General features: G+C 35.7%; 1 protein-coding gene across 1 annotated transcript in view; it reads right to left on the bottom strand.

The window, feature by feature from the left end:
• Nucleotides 1-20562, bottom strand: part of CFAP47 (cilia and flagella associated protein 47) — a 467323-nt gene that overhangs the window by 147369 nt on the left and 299392 nt on the right. The window contains exons 46-48 of the mRNA XM_003805971.5: nt 11574-11770; nt 4332-4475; nt 3550-3723 (exon numbers count right to left, since the gene is read on the bottom strand). Coding sequence (XP_003806019.4) covers nt 3550-3723; nt 4332-4475; nt 11574-11770 — 515 coding nt within the window. The remainder of the gene's footprint in view (nt 1-3549; nt 3724-4331; nt 4476-11573; nt 11771-20562) is intronic.

Genomic DNA, 20562 nt, shown 5'->3' with positions numbered 1-20562 from the left:
TTTATTGAAACATCATTGTCATACTTTTCATTAATTCTTTAGATGGGATTTTTTTAGTTGCATATACTTACAAAGGCTTATTTAAAGTCTTAGTCTAGTAATTCAACGTGTAGGTCCCCTTAGAGACAGCTTCTAACAATTGCTTATTTTTTGTGCATTGGTCATACTTTCCTGTTTCTTTGCTTCCTTGTCCTTTTGCTTCATCTCATAATTAATTTCTTATTGAAAACTACTTTTTATGTAAGGTAATATAGCCACTTTGGAAATCAGATCATCCCCTCCTAATGGTTTGTTTTCATTGTTCTTGTTTTTGTTGTTTTGTTCTTTTATGGTTTAGTGACTTTTCTGAACTAATTCTGTAAAGTCTGTATTCATTATAGTATGTGCCCACTGAAGCTCTGTTTAGTTGGCTTAGCGGTCAGCAGTAATTTGCCACAGGTTTCCATAAACGGTGAAAGAACCAATAAATCTTCTATCCTTTGACAAGGAGTCCTGTATATGTGTTGTTGTATACTTTAAGTACTCAAGTAGTTTAAAACTCTGATTTAGCCTTAATTTTCAGCTCTCACAGTGTCTGTATCAGCCAGAGGTGAAAAATTAGGACTCTCTCAGGCATGTACACAATCTTGAACATCCGTGCGACCTGCTTGTTTCCCAGGAATATACCAGAGATTCTAAAATCCCCTAAGGGCATCTTATATTCCAGATCTTCCTTTCAAGTTTTTAGCCAATCTCTTATTAGCTGCTATTGTTATTGCAGCCTCAGACAACTGCAATGTTAAACCATTGCTGCTAAATAATTTTGACAAATGCTCTAAGGATAGGACCTATCCATCAGAGCAAACTCTGAGACAAGTCAAATAATGATAATGCCTTCCTAGTGGGATGCTGCTAGCAAACTTGGAAAAAGGTCAAATAGTAATCCATACACTGTCTCTTCTTTTGACTGCAAAGCTGCTGGTTTTCATAGTTACTACAGTTGCAAGACTGCAGAGCTAAAGAGAGAGGGATAAGAATAATTCAAGTTAAAATGCCACAAACCATCCTGCTCTTTCCAGAATTCCAAGTTTTTCTTAAATATATACTTCTTAGATTATTTCAAGTCTTTAATTTCAAGATCACTGAAAAATTCGATTTTGACAATTTTTGCCAGTGTTTTCATTGCTTTTCTTTAAAAAATGAATTTACAAACCTTCTTGCTTCACCTTCGTGGAAGTCCCACATCTCTTGTCTTCTTTATTATATAATTATTTTCTACTACTTTGTTAATTTGATAAAATTCTATAGCATTTTACCTATATCTCATTTATGTTCTCTAGTTTTTAGTTTCTCTTTCATGTTAAAGAGGTCTCAACCTTCAGCAATCAAATGAAATATATATTAAAAAGCTTTTTAAAAATACAAAGCATCATAAAAATAGTTACTAGCACCAATGAAAAATTGAACAAGGAAAACATTTAAAAGAATATGCTGAGTCTAGTCTATAGTAACAGATTATCAAAGTGGAGTGGTATAGCAAGGAGTTGAAAATGAAGGGCTGGAGCTAACATGTACATCTTGAATAAAAGTATGAATTTGGTATTTGTATTTAGATGATAGCCTGAAGCCAGGAAACTGCCAAGTGGGAGGTCATACAGAAATAAGGATGCTTTTGATGCGTGAAACTTGAAATCAGAAGGTTAGAGGAATAAACAGACCAGATAAGTAATAATCAAGGTTTGATTATCACTTGATAATCCAATGTTAAGGAATTAATGTCAAGGAAACAAGAAATGTAGAATAATATAAAATAAAGGGTGAATAACATTAAGAAGGTAGGTCAACAGTGTCAAACTTCACATGTTACTGGCCCTTGAGTTCACAGAGGTCACAGCAAAGGAAACAATCAATGAAATGTAAGGCAACCTAAGGAAAGGACAAAATATTTGCAAATTACATAGGTGATATGAGGATAATAGCTAAAATGTATTAGTCTATTTTCATGCTGCTGATAAAGACACACCCAAGACTGGGTAATTTATAAAGAAAAAGATTTTTAATGGACACACAGCTCCATGTGGCTGGGGAGGCGTCACTATCATGGTGGAAGGCAAAAGACATGTCTTACATGGCAATAAGCCAGAGAGAACATGTGCAGGGGAACTTCCCTTTATAAAACCATCAGATCTCATGAGACTTATTCATTATCACGAGAACAGCATGGGAAAAATCCACCCACATGATTCAATTACCTCCCACCATGTCCCACCCATGACACATGGGAATTATGGGAGCTACAATTCAAGATGAGATTTGGGTGGGGACACAACCAAACCATATCATAAAATATAAGGAAAACACAACTCAACAGAAAAAAAAAGACATTAAAATCCAGATATCCCTATAAAAAAATGGGCAAAGGACTAGGTTTTGATTTTGAAGGTAAGAGATGGCACTGAATAATTTTACTCGGACATGAGAAGATAAGAGTTTCATTTAGAATATTAATTCCATTTGCAATCTAGCAAAAAAAAAGAAGAGGAAAACCAAGGCACATATTTATCAGGGTTACAAAAAAAGCAAAGAGTAAACCCAGAGAATTTACAAACTTCTGTAGTCCCCTCTAAAATTGAATTCAGGCACCTATAATGGGAAGATATTTGAAGCTTCTTTTGAGGATCCTATTGAGCAAATAACTATTTGTGGGTAATTGTAGGAGTGAGTGGAAAATGTTATTTAAAGATTGGTTTAAACAAACCAAGTGAGGATGACAGAGTATAATGCTTCATAAAAAATAAGGATATAGGCCAGGCGCAGTGGCTCATGCCTGTAATCCCAGCACTTTGGGAGGCCAAGGTGGGTGGATAACTTGAGCCCAGGAGTTTGATACCAGCCTGGCCAACATGGTAAAACCCCATCTCTACAAAAAATATAGAAAGTAGCTGGGCGTGGTGGCACATGCCTATAATCCCAGCTACTTGGGAGGCTGAGACACAAGAAACACTTGAACCCAGGAGGTGGAGGTTGCAGTGAGCCGAGATCATACCACTGGCCTCCAACCTGAGCAACAGACAAAAAATAAAATAAAATAAAATAAATAAAACCTAAAACAAAAAATAAATAAGTAAAAGGATGTAAACAATTATGTATTCCTTAATATTTCCACTATTATTTACACTGGTAAATGATAAGCTACACTTCTGAAATTTAGTTTTGCTTACAGATTTCACATTAAAATTTTAAAAGATGTTTCTAAATATTTTTGAAAACATCATTTATTATCATGTACAATTTTTTCAATGAAAAGCACATGACTCAAATAAGTAGATTTTAATGTGCTTTATAGTTATATACAAATAAGACTTATTTCATCCTAATTCAACTTTATAATTGAAATGATATTTAAAAGCTGTTGGACTAATAATAGGTAGGATTGTAGACATCTTATGTGACATTGCTTCATCTGATTAAGTAAAACTAAATGTTTAAAAAATTGTTTGTAATTATTATATTTCATGTGATTCACTATATTCAGAAAAAAACACTTTCACACTAAAAATAAATTCTTACCTTAAATGTTAGGGCAGTATTTGTGAAATGAGGCAATGTTATATGCTTTTGTGTCACATTCCCCACTTGACATTCCACAGTGATGTGTTCCAAGGCCGAAGGTTTTTTCCCAACCCCTTTTATGTCAAAGATGTGCTCCCTACCATCTACTTCATTTTGTAGAATAAGTTTACCCTATGAGAAACCAGACAAATTTCAGGTCTATAGGAGTCATAGTTAAATGTTAAACAACCTCTGCTATCTTATTCTTCTTGTGTCTGATTAATAAAATGAGCTTGTAGAGAGGTGTTAGCCATTGACTTTTTCAGTACACAAATAACTGCTTCTACCGAACACATAAAGACAAATTTCTGGTGAAAAGTCATTTATTTCTGATTACCCTCGCTAAATTACAGAGTGTATAAAGGTATTTTCATACACAGCAATTATATGCATGTCTACTTCCATGTAAAAGAAATATTGTCTTAAGAAAGTATTTTCTGATACACCAATTTCTTTAATGAATAGGAAGGAAAAGTAATTATCTTACTTTGTTCAGCATGTTGTACAAAACTAATTTGAATGCTAGTATTCACAGACAAAAATATTGTTATGTTCATGATGTTTATGCCTCAAATTAAAACATGTATTAAAGTTTTAAGTAAAAATAGTCAAATTCATGGAAAATATTAACTTTTCTGCTAAACAGTTGTACAATCAATTAAAAGACTAATGTCATACATTAGTTTATTAACTAATGATACTATTAATTAATACTGGGGAAAATATCAATGAGTTCATACCGTAATGACACATTCAAAAATAGGTTTGAATGTGAGAGGATACTCCACAATTTCATCTGGTCCAACATGTAAATCAACAGGTCCATAAAACCATTCTCCTTCTATAGTAACTTGAAAGGTCCATTTATCGTTTGTTTGATTTTTCTAAAGCATGAAAAAGGTACAGAAATATCAGAGGGATGATATTGATGAAATTGAATTACATATGAATTCTTGGTAATTTTTATAGCATTATATATTGTATTTTTAATTGTATTTCCTAGGAATCACCAGTGGAAAGTCATATTTGTTAAGAATAAATATCAATGTGCTGGAGCCAAGACGGCCGAATAGGAACAGCTCTGGTCTACAGCTCCCAGCGTGAGCGATGCAGAAGACGGGTGATTTCTGCATTTCCATCTGAGGTACCGGGTTCATCTCACTAGGGAGTGCCAGACAGTGGGCACAGGACAGTGGGTGTAGTGCACCGTGTGCGAGCCAAAGCAGGGCGAGGCATTGCCTCACTCGGGAAGCACAAGGGGTCAGGGAGTTCCCTTTCCTAGTCAAAGAAAGGGGTGACAGACGGCACCTGGAAAATCGGGTCACTCCCACCTCAATACTGCGCTTTTCCACAGGCTTAAAAAAATGGCGCACCAGGAGATTATATCCCGCACCTGGCTCAGAGGGTCCTACGCCCACGGAGTCTCGCTGATTGCTACCACAGCAATCTGAGATCAGACTGCAAGGCAGCAGTGAGGCTGGGGGAGCGGCGCCTGCCATTGCCCAGGCTTGTTTAGGTAAACAAAGCAGCTGAGAAGCTTGAACTGGGTGGAGCCCACCGCAGCTCAAGGGGGCCTGCCTGCTTCTGTAGGCTCCACCTCTGGGGGCAGGGCACAGACAAACAAAAAGACAGCAGTAACCTCTGCAGACTTATATGTCCCTGTCTGACAGCTTTGAAGAGAGCAGTGGTTCTCCCAGCACACACCTGGAGATCTGAGAACGGGCAGACTACCTCCTCAAGTGCATCCCTGACCCCTGACCCCCGAGCAGCCTAACTTGGAGGCACCCCTCAGTAGGGGCAGACTGACACCTCACACAGCCGGGTACTCCTCTGAGGCAAAACTTCCAGGGGAACGATCAGACAGCAGCATTTGCGGTACACGAAAATCTGCTGTTCTGCAGCCACTGCTGCTGGTACCCAGGCAAACAGGGTCTGGAGTGGACCTCTAGCAAATTCCAACAGACCTGCAGCTGAGGGTCCTGTCTCTTAGAAGGAAAACTAACAAACAGAAAGGACATCCACACCAAAAACCCATCTGTACCTCACCATCATCAAAGGCCAAAAGTAGATAAAACCACAAAGATGGGGAAAAAACAGAGCAGAAAAACTGGAAACTCTAAAAAGCAGAGCACCTCTCCTCCTCCAAAGGAACGCAGTTCCTCACCAGCAACGGAACAAAGCTGGATGGAGAATGACTTTGACGAGTTGAGAGAAGAAGGCCTCAGACGATCAAACTATTCCGAGCTACAGGAGGAAATTCAAACCAAAGGCAAAGAAGTTGAAAACTTTGAAAAAAATTTAAACGAATGTAAAACTAGAAAAACCAATAAAGAGAAGTGCTTAAAGGAGCTGATGGAGCTGAAAGCCAAGGCTTGAGAACTATGTGAAGAATGGAGAAGCCTCAGGAGCTGATGCGATCAACTGGAAGAAAGGGTGTCAGTGATGGAAGATGAAATGAATGAAATGAAGCGAGAAGGGAAGTTTAGAGAAAAAAGAATAAAAAGAAATGAACAAAGCCTCCAAGAAATATGGGACTATGTGAAAAGACCAAATCTACATCTGATTGGTGTACCTGAAAGTGACGGGGAGAATGGAACCAAGTTGGAAAACACTCTGCAGGATATTATCCAGGAGAACTTCCCCAATCTAGCAAGGCAGGCCAAAATTCAGATTCAGGAAATACAGAGAATGCCACAAAGATACTGCTCGAGAAAAGCAACTCCAAGACATAATTGTCAGATTCACCAAAGTTGAAATGAAGGAAAAAATGTTAAGGGCAGCCAGAGAGAAAGGTCGGTTACCCACAAAGGGAAACCCATCAGACTAACAGTGGATCTCTCGGTAGAAACTCTACAAGCCAGAAGAGAGTGGGGGCCAATATTCAACATTCTTAAAGAAAAAGAATTTTCAACCCCAAATTTCATATCCAGCCAAACTAAGCTTCATAAGTGAAGGAGAAATAAAATACTTTACAGACAAGCAAATGCTGAGAGATTTTGTCACCACCAGGCCTGCCCTAAAAGAGCTCCTGAAGGAAGCGCTAAACATGGAAAGGAACAACCGGTACCAGCCACTGCAAAATCATGCCAAATTGTAAAGATTGTCAAGGCTAGGAAGAAACTGCATCAACTAACCAGCAAAATAACCAGCTAACATCATAATGACAGGATCAAATTCACACATAACAATATTAACCTTAAATGTAAATGGGCTAAATGCTCCAATTAAAACACATTGACTGGCAAATTGGATGAAGAGTCAAGACCCATCAGTGTGCTGTATTCAGGAAACCCATCTCACGGGCAGAGACACACATAGGCTCAAAATAAAAGGATGGAGGAAGATCTACCAAGCAAATGGAAAACAAAAAAAGGCAGGGCTTGCAATCCTAGTCTCTGATAAAACAGACTTTAAACGAACAAAGATCAAAAGAGACAAAGAAGGCCATTACATAATGGTAAAGGGATCAATTCAACAAGAAGAGCTAACTATCCTAAATATATATGCACCCAATACAGGAGCACCCAGATTCATAAAGCAAGTCCTGAGTGACCTACAAAGAGAATTAGACTCCCACACAATAATAATGGGAGACTTTAACACCCCACTATCAACATTAGACAGATCAACGAGACAGAAAGTCAACAAGGATACCTAGGAATTGAACTCAGCTCTGCACCAAGCAGACCTAATAGACATCTACAGAACTCTCCACCCCAAATCAACAGAATATACATTTTTTTCAGCACCACACAACACCTATTCCAAAATTGACCACATACTGGGAAGTAAAGCTCTCCTCAGCAAATGTAAAAGAACAGAAATTATAACAAACTGTCTCTCAGACCACAGTGCAATCAAACTAGAACTCAGGATTAAGAAACTCACTCAAAACCACTCACCTACATGGAAACTGAACAACCTGCTCCTGAATGACTACTGGATACATAACGAAATGAAGGCAGAAATAAAGATTTTCTTTGAAACCAACAAGAACAAAGACACAACATACCAGAATCTCTGGGACACATTCAAAGCAGTGTGTAGAGGGAAATTTATAGCACTAAATGCCCACAAGAGAAAGCAGGAAAGATCCAAAATTGACACACTAACATCACAATTAAAAGAACTAGAAAAGCAAGAGCAAACACATTCAAAAGCTAGCAGAAGGCAAGAAATAACTAAACTCAGAGCAGAACTGAAGGAAATAGAGACACAGAAAACCCTTCAAAAAATTAATGAATCCAGGAGCTGGTTTTTTTAAAGGATCAACAAAATTGATAGACCGCTAGTAAGACTAATAAAGAAGAAAAGAGAGAAGAATCAAATAGACGCAATAAAAAATGATAAAGGGGATATCACCACCAATCCCACAGAAATACAAACTACCATCAGAGAATACTACAAACACCTCTACGCAAATAAACTAGAAAGTCTAGAAGAAATGGATAAATTCCTCGACACATACACCCTCCCAAGACTAAACCAGGAAGAAGTTGAATCCCTGAATAGACCAATAACAGGCTCTGAAATTGTGGCAATAATCAATAGCTTACCAACCAAAAAGAGTCCAGGACCAGATGGATTCACAGCCGAATTCTACCAGAGGTACAAGGAGGAACTGGTACCATTCCTACTAAAACTATTCCAATCAATAGAAAAAGAGGGAATCCTCCCTAACTCATTTTATGAGGCCAGCATCATCCTGATACCAAAGCCGGGCAGAGACACAACCAAAAAAGACAATTTTAGACCAATATCCTTGATGAACATTGATGCAAAAATCCTCAATAAAATACTAGCAAACCGAATCCAGCAGCACATCAAAAAGCCTATCCACCATGATCAAGTGGGCTTCATCCCTGGGATGCAAGGCTGGTTCAATATACGCAAATCAATAAATGTAATCCAGCATATAAACAGAACCAAAGACAAAAACCACATGATTATCTCAATAGATGCAGAAAAGGCCTTTGACAAAATTCAACAATCCTTCATGCTAAAAACTCTCAATAAATTAAGTATTGATGGGACGTATCTCAAAATAATAAGAGCTATCTATGACAAACCCACAGCCAATATCATACTGAATGGGCAAAAACTGGAAGCATTCCTTTTGAAAACTGGCACAAGACAGGGATGCCCTCTGTCACCACTCCTATTCAACATAGTGATGGAAGTTCTGGCCAGGGCAATCAGGCAGGAGAAGGAAATAAAGGGTATTCAATTAGGAAAAGAGGAAGTCAAATTGTCCCTGTTTGCAGATGACATGATTGTATATGTAGAAAACTCCATTGTCTCAGCCCAAAATCTCCTTAAGCTGATAAGCAACTTCAGCAAAGTCTCAGGATACAAAATCAACGTACAAAAATCACAAGCATTCTTATACACCAATAACAGACAAACAGAGAGCCAAATCATGAGTGAACTCCCATTCACAATTGCTTCAAAGAGAATAAAATACCTAGGAATCCAACTTACAAGGGATGTGAAGGACCTCTTCAAGGAGAACTACAAACCACTGCTCAAGGAAATAAAAGAGGATACAAACAAATGGAAGAACATTCCATGCTCATGGGTAGGAAGAATCAATATCATGAAAATGGCCATACTGCCCAAGGTAATTTATAGATTCAATGCCATCCCCATCAAGCTACCAATGACTTTCTTCACAGAATTGGAAAAAACTACTTTAAAGTTCATATGGAACCAAAAAAGAGCCCGCATTGCCAAGTCAATCCTAAGCCAAAAGAACAAAGCTGGAGGCATCATGCTACCTGACTTCAAACTATACTACAAGGCTACAGTAACCAAAATAGCATGGTACTGGTACCAAAACAGAGATATAGATCAATGGAACAGAACAGAGCCCTCAGAAATAACGCCGCATATCTACAACTATCTGATCTTTGACAAACCTGAGAAAAACAAGCAATGGGGAAAGGATTCCCTCTTTAATAAATGGTGCTGGGAAAACTGGCTAGCCATATGTAGAAAGCTGAAACTGGATCCCTTCCTTACACCTTATACAAAAATTAATTCAAGATGGATTAAAGACTTAAACGTTAGACCTAAAACCATAAAAACCCTAGAAGAAAACCTAGGCATTACCATTCAGGACACAGGCGTGGGCAAGGACTTCATGTCTAAAACACCAAAAGCAATGGCAACAAAAGACAAAATTGACAAATGGGATCTAATTAAACTAAAGAGCTTCTGCACAGCAAAAGAAACTACCATCAGAGTGAACAGGCAACCTACAAAATGGGAGAAAATTTTCCCAACCTACTCATCTGACAAAGGGCTAATATCCAGAATCTACAATGAACTCAAACAAATTTACAAGAAAAAAACAAACAACCCCATCAAAAAGTGGGTGAAGGACGTGAAGAGACACTTCTCAAAAGAAGACATTTATGCAGCCAAAAAACACATGAAAAAATGCTCACCATCACTGGCCATCAGAGAAATGCACATCAAAACCACAATGAGATACCATCTCACACCAGTTACAATGGCAATCATTAAAAAGTCAGGAAACAACAGGTGCTGGAGAGGATGTGGAGAAATAGGAACACTTTTACACTGTTGGTGGGACTGTAAACTAGTTCAACCATTGTGGAAGTCAGTGTGGCGATTCCTCAGGGATCTAGAACTAGAAACACCATTTGACCCAGCCATCCCATTACTGGGTATATACCCAAAGGACTATAAATCATGCTGCTATAAAGACACATGCACACGTATGTTTATTGCGGCACTATTCACAGTAGCAAAGACTTGGAACCAACCCAAATGCCCAACAATGATAGACTGGATTAAGAAAATGTGGCACATATACACCATGGAATACTATGCAGCCATAAAAAATGATGAGTTCATGTCCTTTGTAGGGACATGGATGAAATTGGAAATCATCATTCTCAGTAAACTATCGCAAGAACAAAAAACCAAACACTGCATATTCTCACTCATAGGTGGGAATTGAACAATGAGAACACATGGACAAAGGAAGGGGAACATCACACTCTGGGGACTGTTGTGGGGTGGGGGGACGGGGGAGGGATAGCTTTAGGAGATATACCTAATGCTAAATGACGAATTAATGGGTGCAGCACACCAGCATGGCACATGTATACATATGTAACTAACCTGCAGATTGTGCACATGTACCCTAAAACCTAAAGTATAATAATAATAAAATAAAAAAAGAATAAATATCAAAAATGTAAACATAAGGCATAATGATGACTACATGTTCTTTCTATGTCACATAAGAGCATTGCCTAATAGATCTATCGAAGGATTATTTAATATCTAAAGAAATTCCCTTTGTCTCACTTACTAATTACCATTAAGATGATAAAATGGCCTTAGAGGACACACTTTACTTCTAATTCAAGGTCATTCTAACTGGTAGGTTGCTCACATAGCAAAGATTATATATCTCATCAGAACAAAATTTTGTGCTTCAGATTGACTTTTGTCATGTCTTTAATAATTAGACAAATAAACCAAAAAAGGCAATTTATCCCTCTAAAAAGCCAAAGTTCTTTACAATTATCTTACCTTCTTTTACACTATATTGTCACTTTGACTAATAGGTAGCCAAGCTACAGGCAATCATTGTTCTCAGTGCCTATGAACCCATCTTAACCAAGTGTTAGATCACAACAGAATTTAGAGTAGAGTGACCTGAGAGTCCATAACTCTGCTTGTTGAAGCAAGAAGGAATTTAATGATACATTAAGGACATTGGAGTTAATTGTTTTAAGCAAAGAGCCAGCAGAAGTGATAAATGAGATGAGTAACATAATAACATTTATATTTAGGAAGAGATTCTGACATAAATATGAAGAAATAATTGACAGCAGATAAGACAGTCAGAAATTTGTAATAGTCCAAGATGAGAGGTCTGGAGGACTTTAATTGACACAGTGGCAATATGAATAAAGAAAGGTACCAAAAAAGTTTATACATACTATTGGAATATTCTGAGTAAGGGCTTCAAATGCTGGCGTTTCAAACTCAAATTTGGCCTCCGGTTGTTCTTCATTCACAATACCTTCAACATAATAGGCACGCACATCATACCTTGATTTCAATATAATTTTACAAGGGTAGCGTCCAGGTTGGAGAGGAAGAAATTGCAAAGGAAGTGGAACAGATCCATCTGAAGCTATCAAAATAATTTTAAGACAGTTCATTTAAAATCATATAAAACCTAAAATTCATCTTGGTAAGCAATATTTAATATTATTGTATTAAATTGTACTGCATAACCTAGAATAGGTTTCACTGGGATAACACAATACCTCTAAATCTCCAGGGCTTACCATGCAAGCTTATTTATCAATTAGAGTATATATACTGCACTGGTCAGAGAACAGTCTGCTCCTCAAAGTCACTCAGGACTCCATACTGTGAAAGATACCACCATCTTGCATTTGTACCATAAGAAATGTCTCTGCTCTTTGGCTGAGAGGTCAGGGGAAAAGGAATGGCTGGAAGTTTGCTCAAGGACTTTTCAGTTTTCAGCTCAAAATTAATATACACATTACATTTAACCGGCCAGACCCAGCTATGTGACTCTACCTAATTGAAAGGGGGCTGAGATAGAAGGAAATACATGCAATATTAGATGGGCTTTACTGTCAGCCACATTTCTATGACTTAGAGGTGCTCTGTCTCACAGCAATCAAAATAATTTGCAACTTGGCCAGCAGATAGAAATAATTTTTTCATAGCTAATAACCAAGGGAACCAGAAAAGTGCATGTGTAATTAATACTTCTCATTACACCCCGTTACAACATTTACCTTAAGCTACTAGCTAATTTTACTTCTTACGCTAGGTTGAGCTATCTATTCTCATTCTTTCCTTTCAAGCAACACCACTTTTTCTCTGAAGGTCACCATTTCCTTAGCATCCATAAAATGAGAAAATAGTTATAAAAATTTGGCAACCCTAAAGTAGAATGCAGTATAAGAACATAATAAAAATTTCATAGTTAATGCCAAACTATTTAAATAGTCAACAAACAACAAATGATTTTAAAAACATCTGACGCCTAATTCTGTACAAGGAAGTTCTCTGAAACCAAGAAAACAAATCAAGCATATCAATCAATTGGCCAGACACATATTATGACATTAAATGGCTACAATTTTAATTCTCCCGAAGTGAACACTTCAAATGTGAAAGGTGGCATGTTGTTTTCAAATACAATGAAATGTATATGCCAAGATATGCAAGAACATTTATACGCAAGAACATTCTATGCAAGAACATTAACTACCCTAAATCCTTTATCAAACAAGAGTTTATGTGTGTGTTATAAATTATACATTATGTAATGTTACATATCTTATATTAATTGAATATTATATAGCATATATTCCATGTCTATGTTGCTATATGTAATACAATATATATAATGTATAATGCTACATTGAATAGTACATATTAAAACATGCTGATAATGGATAATATTTGAAATTTGTATTACATCCAACAAGTTCAAGACTATCAGCTGGTCTGAGGAGAAAACAGTTACTCTCAAAGGCTCTCAGAATGTTATTTTTGTTCCATCCTATTCAAGCATAAACCTAATTTTAGAACACATTTTTTTCTTGGCAAAAAGGACTCCAGGCACATTTTATCATCTGTTGTTAATTGATTACTTTTATCCTGAGAGAGGTATTTGTGTTGTGGCAATCTCAATAGAACAAATCAGCACAGAAAATTATTTGTTGTTTTAATAACAGGCATAAAGAGAACTCATTTTTTTTTCTTGGATGAAGAGAATGAAATAAAAATATTTAGAATATGTAATTTAAATAGAATTCTATTAATTTACATTTATTTTATTTATATAAGAATTAAACTGTTCAGACAATTTTAAGAATTGCAGAATATCTATTGTTTTCATCAAAGATAAAAACCTCTTGCTATTTAATGTTACACAATCATTGCAACGCACAAGTTCAAGTATAAAATTTCTGTCAAAAGCTTTATGTTATACATTTCTTTTTCCAAAAAAAAGTTCATTTCCTAATGATTGCTGAGTCTGAAAGTTAAAGCCAAAGACATTCTTAAGTGTACATTTTCCAACTCATGAAATGTTTATGAGCAAGGACTTTAAGGGCTACACAATGTCAGCCCCTCTCTCTTACAAATCCAAAAAGAAAATCATTATAATAGTGGAATTTGTGGAAATTATAATTTTAATTTTGATGATGTATTTATAAATCAATATCTGTTTCATTTTTAAATATCCAAAATAATTTTATTAAGTTGTATAAGAAACATAAGTAGGGGTGATATATATTATAAATAAGAGATTTAAAAACTTCTGGGTTAAGATATTTATTTGACAGTATTTGCATCCCCATCAGATGTAAACTAGCAGAGGTAGAAACCATTTTGATCTTCAGAAATTTGGAAATTTTACTGGACACATTGTGCCATCATATAATAATGGGATATGTTTTCTTAAATCTATTTCCAATTCTGGACTGTAGCAAATGCTGTCCATGCCTTGACATGTCCCCTTCAAGTATACCTTAAAGGGCATGGATTTATGGATATCTGTGACTTCCTCCTTGAAAGTTCTCTCTAGACAAAGAATGGTGCTCAGTTCTCACATAGATCATCCAGAAGTGGTAGTAAAAGCCTGCAGGAGCAGTACCAAACCAAAAATTGATCAAAATTGCTAAAAAACAAACGAACAAAAAAACCTGTTTTCTTGCCCTTTGGTTAGAAGAACTCTGAGGTGAATTTGACACCAACTTCCAGAGGCCCCCAGTGGGACTGAGTCCCAATTGCCTGCAATGATAACCTGTTAATTAAAATCCCCGGAATTGGTTTCTTCTCTTTGCAGTCTCCTACTCCCCTACCTATGCTTTGAGATCACCTCTCAAACTACTTGCTCTCAAGACCAGATCTCAGGGTCTGCTTTGGAATTACCTAGCTTAACACATGCCCTAAATCCCAGGATAGAGAGGTTCCTGTCCTGGTCTCATGCTTTCTAGGGCCTTACTCTGATCCTCCTCTGGCATTGCCTCTCTGCATGTGGAAGAAGTACATGGGCCCAATGGGACAGATCTATACGGATCCCAGCCCCACCCATGGTTCATGTTCATGAGACATTATAATTCACAATCCATAGTTCCTTGATCCTGTTTACAGTGCTTTCACAAGACTCTTCCCTAGGTCAGTCCTCTTGGTAGAAGACTCCTAGAACTATGCAGTAACTAAGAGGTCACTATTAGGAGGGTATGGACCAAGAGTAAGTGTGTGGGCTGACATATCCACATGTTTAAACATAAGAACCATTAGAGTGCATGTAAGAGTTGAAACAAGACAATGGTGTGGGCACCTGACTAGCACCCAGCTACCCTGTGCTGTCATTTTCTAGTGCAAAACTCTGAGGAGTCCAAAAATTCTAAATTCAAACTTGGTCTTCAAGGTTCTTATAAAGTTAGATTTGTTAAAATGGAATAATAGAATGTATTCTATTTTGAAATGTGTTAGTTTGATTTGTAAGTTTTTAAAATTTAGACATATGTTATGTGGGTTTCCATTTGTACTCTTGACTTGGGCATAACAAGTGTTAGGGACTATCTGGATCTGTCCCTTCCATCCCTACTCAACTCAGATGTAGTTAACCTGTATCTTTTCTTTACAAGTGTGGCAATTGTCAAGATTCTATATTTAAAGATAACCGAATATATGTAAATTTACAGAAAAATTACAATTACTGAAGAAAATAAACATAAAGAATTTCTTGAAGTAAAGACTACATCATTTCATTTAACTTTGGTTATTGGAAGAAATCAGTGCTATCTACAGTTTTTCAAATAACCCATAAAAATATACTATGTTCAGATCCTAGAATAGGTCATAGTTGTAACAAAAAATCAATACCATTGTTTTGTTCAGCTACAACTGCATAACAAACTACCCAAAAACTTAGTGATTTAAAGCAACAACCATTCATTTGCTCATAATTCTGTGGCCTGAGCTCATTTGGGACAGCTTATTATCTCCACATGGTACTACCTGGGTATTTTGACCTGTGTATATATTGGGTATTGACTGTGGTCTTTGGATCTCAGCTGGGAATTCTGTCCATGAGCACTCTAATCCTGTATGAGATGAGCCCAATCATTTTTCATAGAGTACAGAAGAATTACAAGCAGCAAAAAAGAGACTAATGTAAAAGAAGCTATCAAATATCTGCCTCTTTCCCATTCCTAAATGATCCTTTGTCCAAAGCAAGTCACGTGGCCACAACCAGGTCAACGAGGAAAGGGAGACTATACAAAACCTGTGTAAAGGCAGATATGATCCACTTGGACTTTTACTGTAATAATCTACAATTCCCTAACTGCAGAGAAACATACATGTATAAAACTTGTGACCTGAAAAAGATAAAATCAACTGAGAGTTAAAACACTTTTTTTCAGTTTTGGTTCCAATTCTACATTGTGTGACCTTAAGCAAACAACTTAAGGTTTTTTTTAAACTCAAGTTCTTTTTTTTTCCTTTCATTTTTCAACCACAAGTTTATTTTCTAAATGTACTCTATATATTTTTAATACCAGAAAAGGGTTTATTTCCCCCCATGGATAGAAGGTAGTCCCTCCCAGATATTTTTGGCATGTGATTTTAAAACTGAAAGCCATCTAAAAATAGTTGTGAAAGTTAAGACATAAGCATTATTTTAATATCCTCCCAACTATTTAAGAACATCGATTTTTAAAACAATTTTTAACTTTATAATTTTTTTAATTTTAGCTTTTATTTTAGATACAGGGAGGTACATGTATTGAATTTTTACATGGGTATATTGGACCAAGGTAGTGGGTATAATACCCAATAAGTAGTTTTTCAACCCACACGTCCCTCCAAACTTCTTAACCTCTTTCAATGAGTGGGATTTGATTAATAGCTTTCAAAAATTTTTATTTTCTGGCTAAGACGTACTGTGTATGAACAATATTTAAAATTGAATTAACATATAAAACAAAGGAAACTGGAGTTAATCTGGTTGAAGTAGAATGAGGAGCTAGAAGTCCCCATTTACTTCCATGGCCTCACTATAGATAAGCCAAAGCACTTCAGAAGAATTTTGGGGCTTCATAGAATATAATTTGATTAACTAATTTATTAGACTTGTTTGTGCCTTAATAGGTCATAATTGTATAAAAACACATCAAACATATGGAAGAGATTAAGTAATATAGTAAGTTGAACACTGCCTTCTATAGTTGTTTTTGGTATATTATTAACAAACAATAGTCAGAGCTTTTAATTCAGAAAATGAATAATTAAGAATGAATAATTATATTTACATGTATATACATAATTGTATAATATTTATTATAAGAAAACATGAATAATTATATTTTAGAGAATTTTTTGGCCTATTTGTTAATCACACTGCCATCTACTACTAAAAACTCAATGTAGGCTTTTTTTCTATTGTATAAGTCAAAAGACTAACTCACCTGCTCTCTTAGGCCATTCTTGCATTGCTATAAAGAAATACCTGAGACTGGGAAATTTATTTAACTAAAAAAAAAGTTTAATTTGCTCACGGTTCTGTAAGCTGTAAAGGAAGCAAGGAAGTATCTGCTTGGCTTCTGGGGAGGACTCAGGAAACTTACAATCATGGCAGAAGACAAAGCAGGAGCAGGCATCTTACATGGCAGGAACACAAGTAAGAGAAGAGAGTGGGGGGAGGTACTATACACTTTTCAACAACCAGACCCTACTAGAACTCACTCACTATCCTGAGTACAGCATCAAGAGTATGGTGCTAAACCATTCATGTGAAACCACCCCTAAGATCTAATCACCTCCTACTAGTTCCCACTTCCAACATGGTGATTACAATTTGAAATGAGATTTGAGCAGGGACACAGATCCAAACCATATCACAAGTAAAGTGAAATTTTTCCCATTTTGGTTATATTATTATATTTTTGTAGGCACATGAGTATCTGAATCACAAATACTCTGGAAAAGTAAGTGATTTTGCGCTAAAAACTGTTCATTACTATTTCCTCTTTAATAAAAATATGAAATGTAGCCATAGACATTAAAAAAAGAATTCAGCAGTTAAAAAATTTACAGTGTTTATTTTGTAAAAAATTTGTATTAGTAGAAATTTTGTAATATGGTCCACTCAGGAAAAAAAACCATTTTCTAAAATGGACTAACTGCTTAAATTGTTATATTTATTATAATATTCAATAAAATAATAATTTAAAATAATAAAGACCTATACTTATTATTGACAAATTCAATTTTTAAAATATTGGTTAAAATTCATTTTATTATTTAAAAAGAGGTTGAACTACTTTTCCTTTTCTATTACCAGGGAGATTTAAAATAATATAATACTTAGGGGATAAAAGACAAAGAGTGATAGGAAGAGAGAGGGGAAAGGAAAAGGAAAGAAAGGAAGAAAAGAAAAAAAGAGGATAAATATAAAGGAGAGGGGAAGTAGGAATTGAGGAAGGAAAATGAAAAGTATTTGGAATGCTAAGAGAATGTCATGTGATCCTTTCTGCCGGACCAACCTCAAATGTCTGAAAGCACTGGACTTGCCTTCCCATGAAGTTTGTAAGTATCTGCCAGCAGGGCAGACTGGTATGCAGTTCCCTGTTACTGAAAAGTTGTTAAGTGCACATTCTCCCAGGTGCCCTAAAGCACAGGGAAAGAAGGTCATAGACAGATACCAGAGTGCTGTAGTATGTAAATGGCAAGGATGGCCAATCATTACCAGCACAGTCAAGCTAGCCTTAAGAGCTATAGAAAAACTTATTAATTTTGTTGTTCAAGTCTAGCAGGGCTTTATTAACCTTCTGTCTGCTTGATCTGTCAATTATTGAGAGAGGTCTAATAAGATCTTCCACTGTAATTTAGGATTTGTTCATTTCTCTTTTCACATTAATTGATTTTGGCTTTATACATTTTGAGAATATGTGTTCAGGTATAAATAATTTCAAAGTTTCTTCTCTAAGTTGGATTTTTCCCTTTTTGAATTAAGTAATACTTTATTTACCACAAAGTCTACTTGTTTTAATATTAATATATCTATGCCAACTATTTTATGATTAGTAAATACCTGGTATAGGTTTTTTGATATTTTACCAGGAAATTTTATAAACAGTATAAAGCTACATTTTAGTTTTCATTGTGAAAATATCACCTTTTATAGTTTAGTCTGTTCATATTTATTGTGATTAATGATATATTTGTGTTTATTTTAACATCTCATTTTTTGCCACACTTTATCCCATTTTATTTTGTTCTTTTCTATTCTTGAATTCTATTGAATTCATCAAGTTTTGTTTATTTTCATTTATGCCTCTACTGGTTTAGAAATTATACATTCTATCCCTATACTTTTCATTGCCCCAAATATTCAACATCTAATACTTCACATAAAAATATCTTACAGTAATTCAACCCTGGTCCCTAAAATGTAAGAACTTTACATGCCTATAATGGCAAACCCTTCCTTATAAAGTTGCTATCTAGTAATTGAGCTCACTTTGTTTTGGTAACACCCGAATTATTTATTCTTATCATTATTTCTACAGTCAAATCCTCATGGGAGTTACCCACATTTACTGATTATTTTAGTAACCATTGTTCTTGGATCCCAATTCTCTCTTCTGAATTCAATTTCCTTCACCAATAAGAGGCCTTCTACTTGTTCTTTTACCAAAATCTCTGAGTTTTAAATGGTCTCAAGTTCATTATTGAATTACAAATGTTTTTATTTCATCTTTACTCATGAGTGATAGTTCACTAGGACATAAAATTCTAGACTGGTAGTTAATTTTCATCAGCACTATAATGCTATTGTCTTTTGGCTTCTAATGTTACTGTTGGTAATTCTGCCTTCAGTATAACTTTTGTTCCTTTAAAAATAATCTGCCTTTTTTCTCCCATTGCTTTTTGGAATTTCTCTTATCTTTGCCATTCTATGGTTTCACTATGACCTATCTATCTACGTGTAAATTTAGGTATTCTTCTATTGTCTTCTGGAATTGTAGACATTTTATTTCTGCTTTTCCTTATTCTTATTTGCTCCTAGTAAGATAAGAAATTTATCTGTCTTAGGTGGTCACTTGTAGAGGACCTCATTCCATATTTACTTTACAGCAATCTCTTAGTTCTAACTATGGAGGTAACTCAATATGCAGCCCTTGGGCCCATTTCCTGTATCAAACAAGCATCTACCTATTAAATGTAGATAGGGTACTTGTTTGTTTGTTTGGTTTTTCATGCCCTGGCAGTTTTGTAATGATCTAAAGAAAAATTTACATCTTAAAAATATATATATAACATATATATGTATACATATACAAACAGGATATATATATATCTTTGTGTTAACAGGTTGAGTATTCCTTATCTGAAATGCCTGGGGCCAGAAGTATTTTAGATTTCAGAATTTTTCAGATTTCGGAATACACGCATATGCATAATGAGATAACTTAGGGATAGGACCCAAGTCTAAACAGGAAATTCATTTACGTTTCATATACACATTATATACATAGCCTGAAGGTAATTTTACATGACATTTTAAGTAATTTTGTTCATGAAACAAGTTTTGACTACCTTTTGACTGTGACCTAATATGAGATCAAATGTGAAATTTTCCACCTGTGGCACATGTTGGTGATCAAAACGTTTCTGATTTTGAGCATTTGGGGTTTTGGAGCATTCAAGTTTTGGATTTCCACGTTGGTTTTACTCAACCTATAATCAATAATGTGAACCCTGAAAATCTGAGACAGGTCTCAGTTAATTTAGAAAGTTTATTTTGCCAAGGTTGAGGATGCACACCCGTGATGTGACACAGTCTCAAGAGGTCCTGACAACATGTGCTCAAGGTGGTCAGGGCACAACTTGGTTTTATACATTTTAGAGAGACATGAGACA

This window comes from Pan paniscus, chromosome X, assembly GCF_029289425.2.
Source record: "Pan paniscus chromosome X, NHGRI_mPanPan1-v2.0_pri, whole genome shotgun sequence".
NCBI lineage: Eukaryota > Metazoa > Chordata > Mammalia > Primates > Hominidae > Pan > Pan paniscus.
The sequence above is the reverse complement of the archived record's forward strand: the minus strand, read 5'-3'. Positions and strand labels throughout refer to the sequence as shown.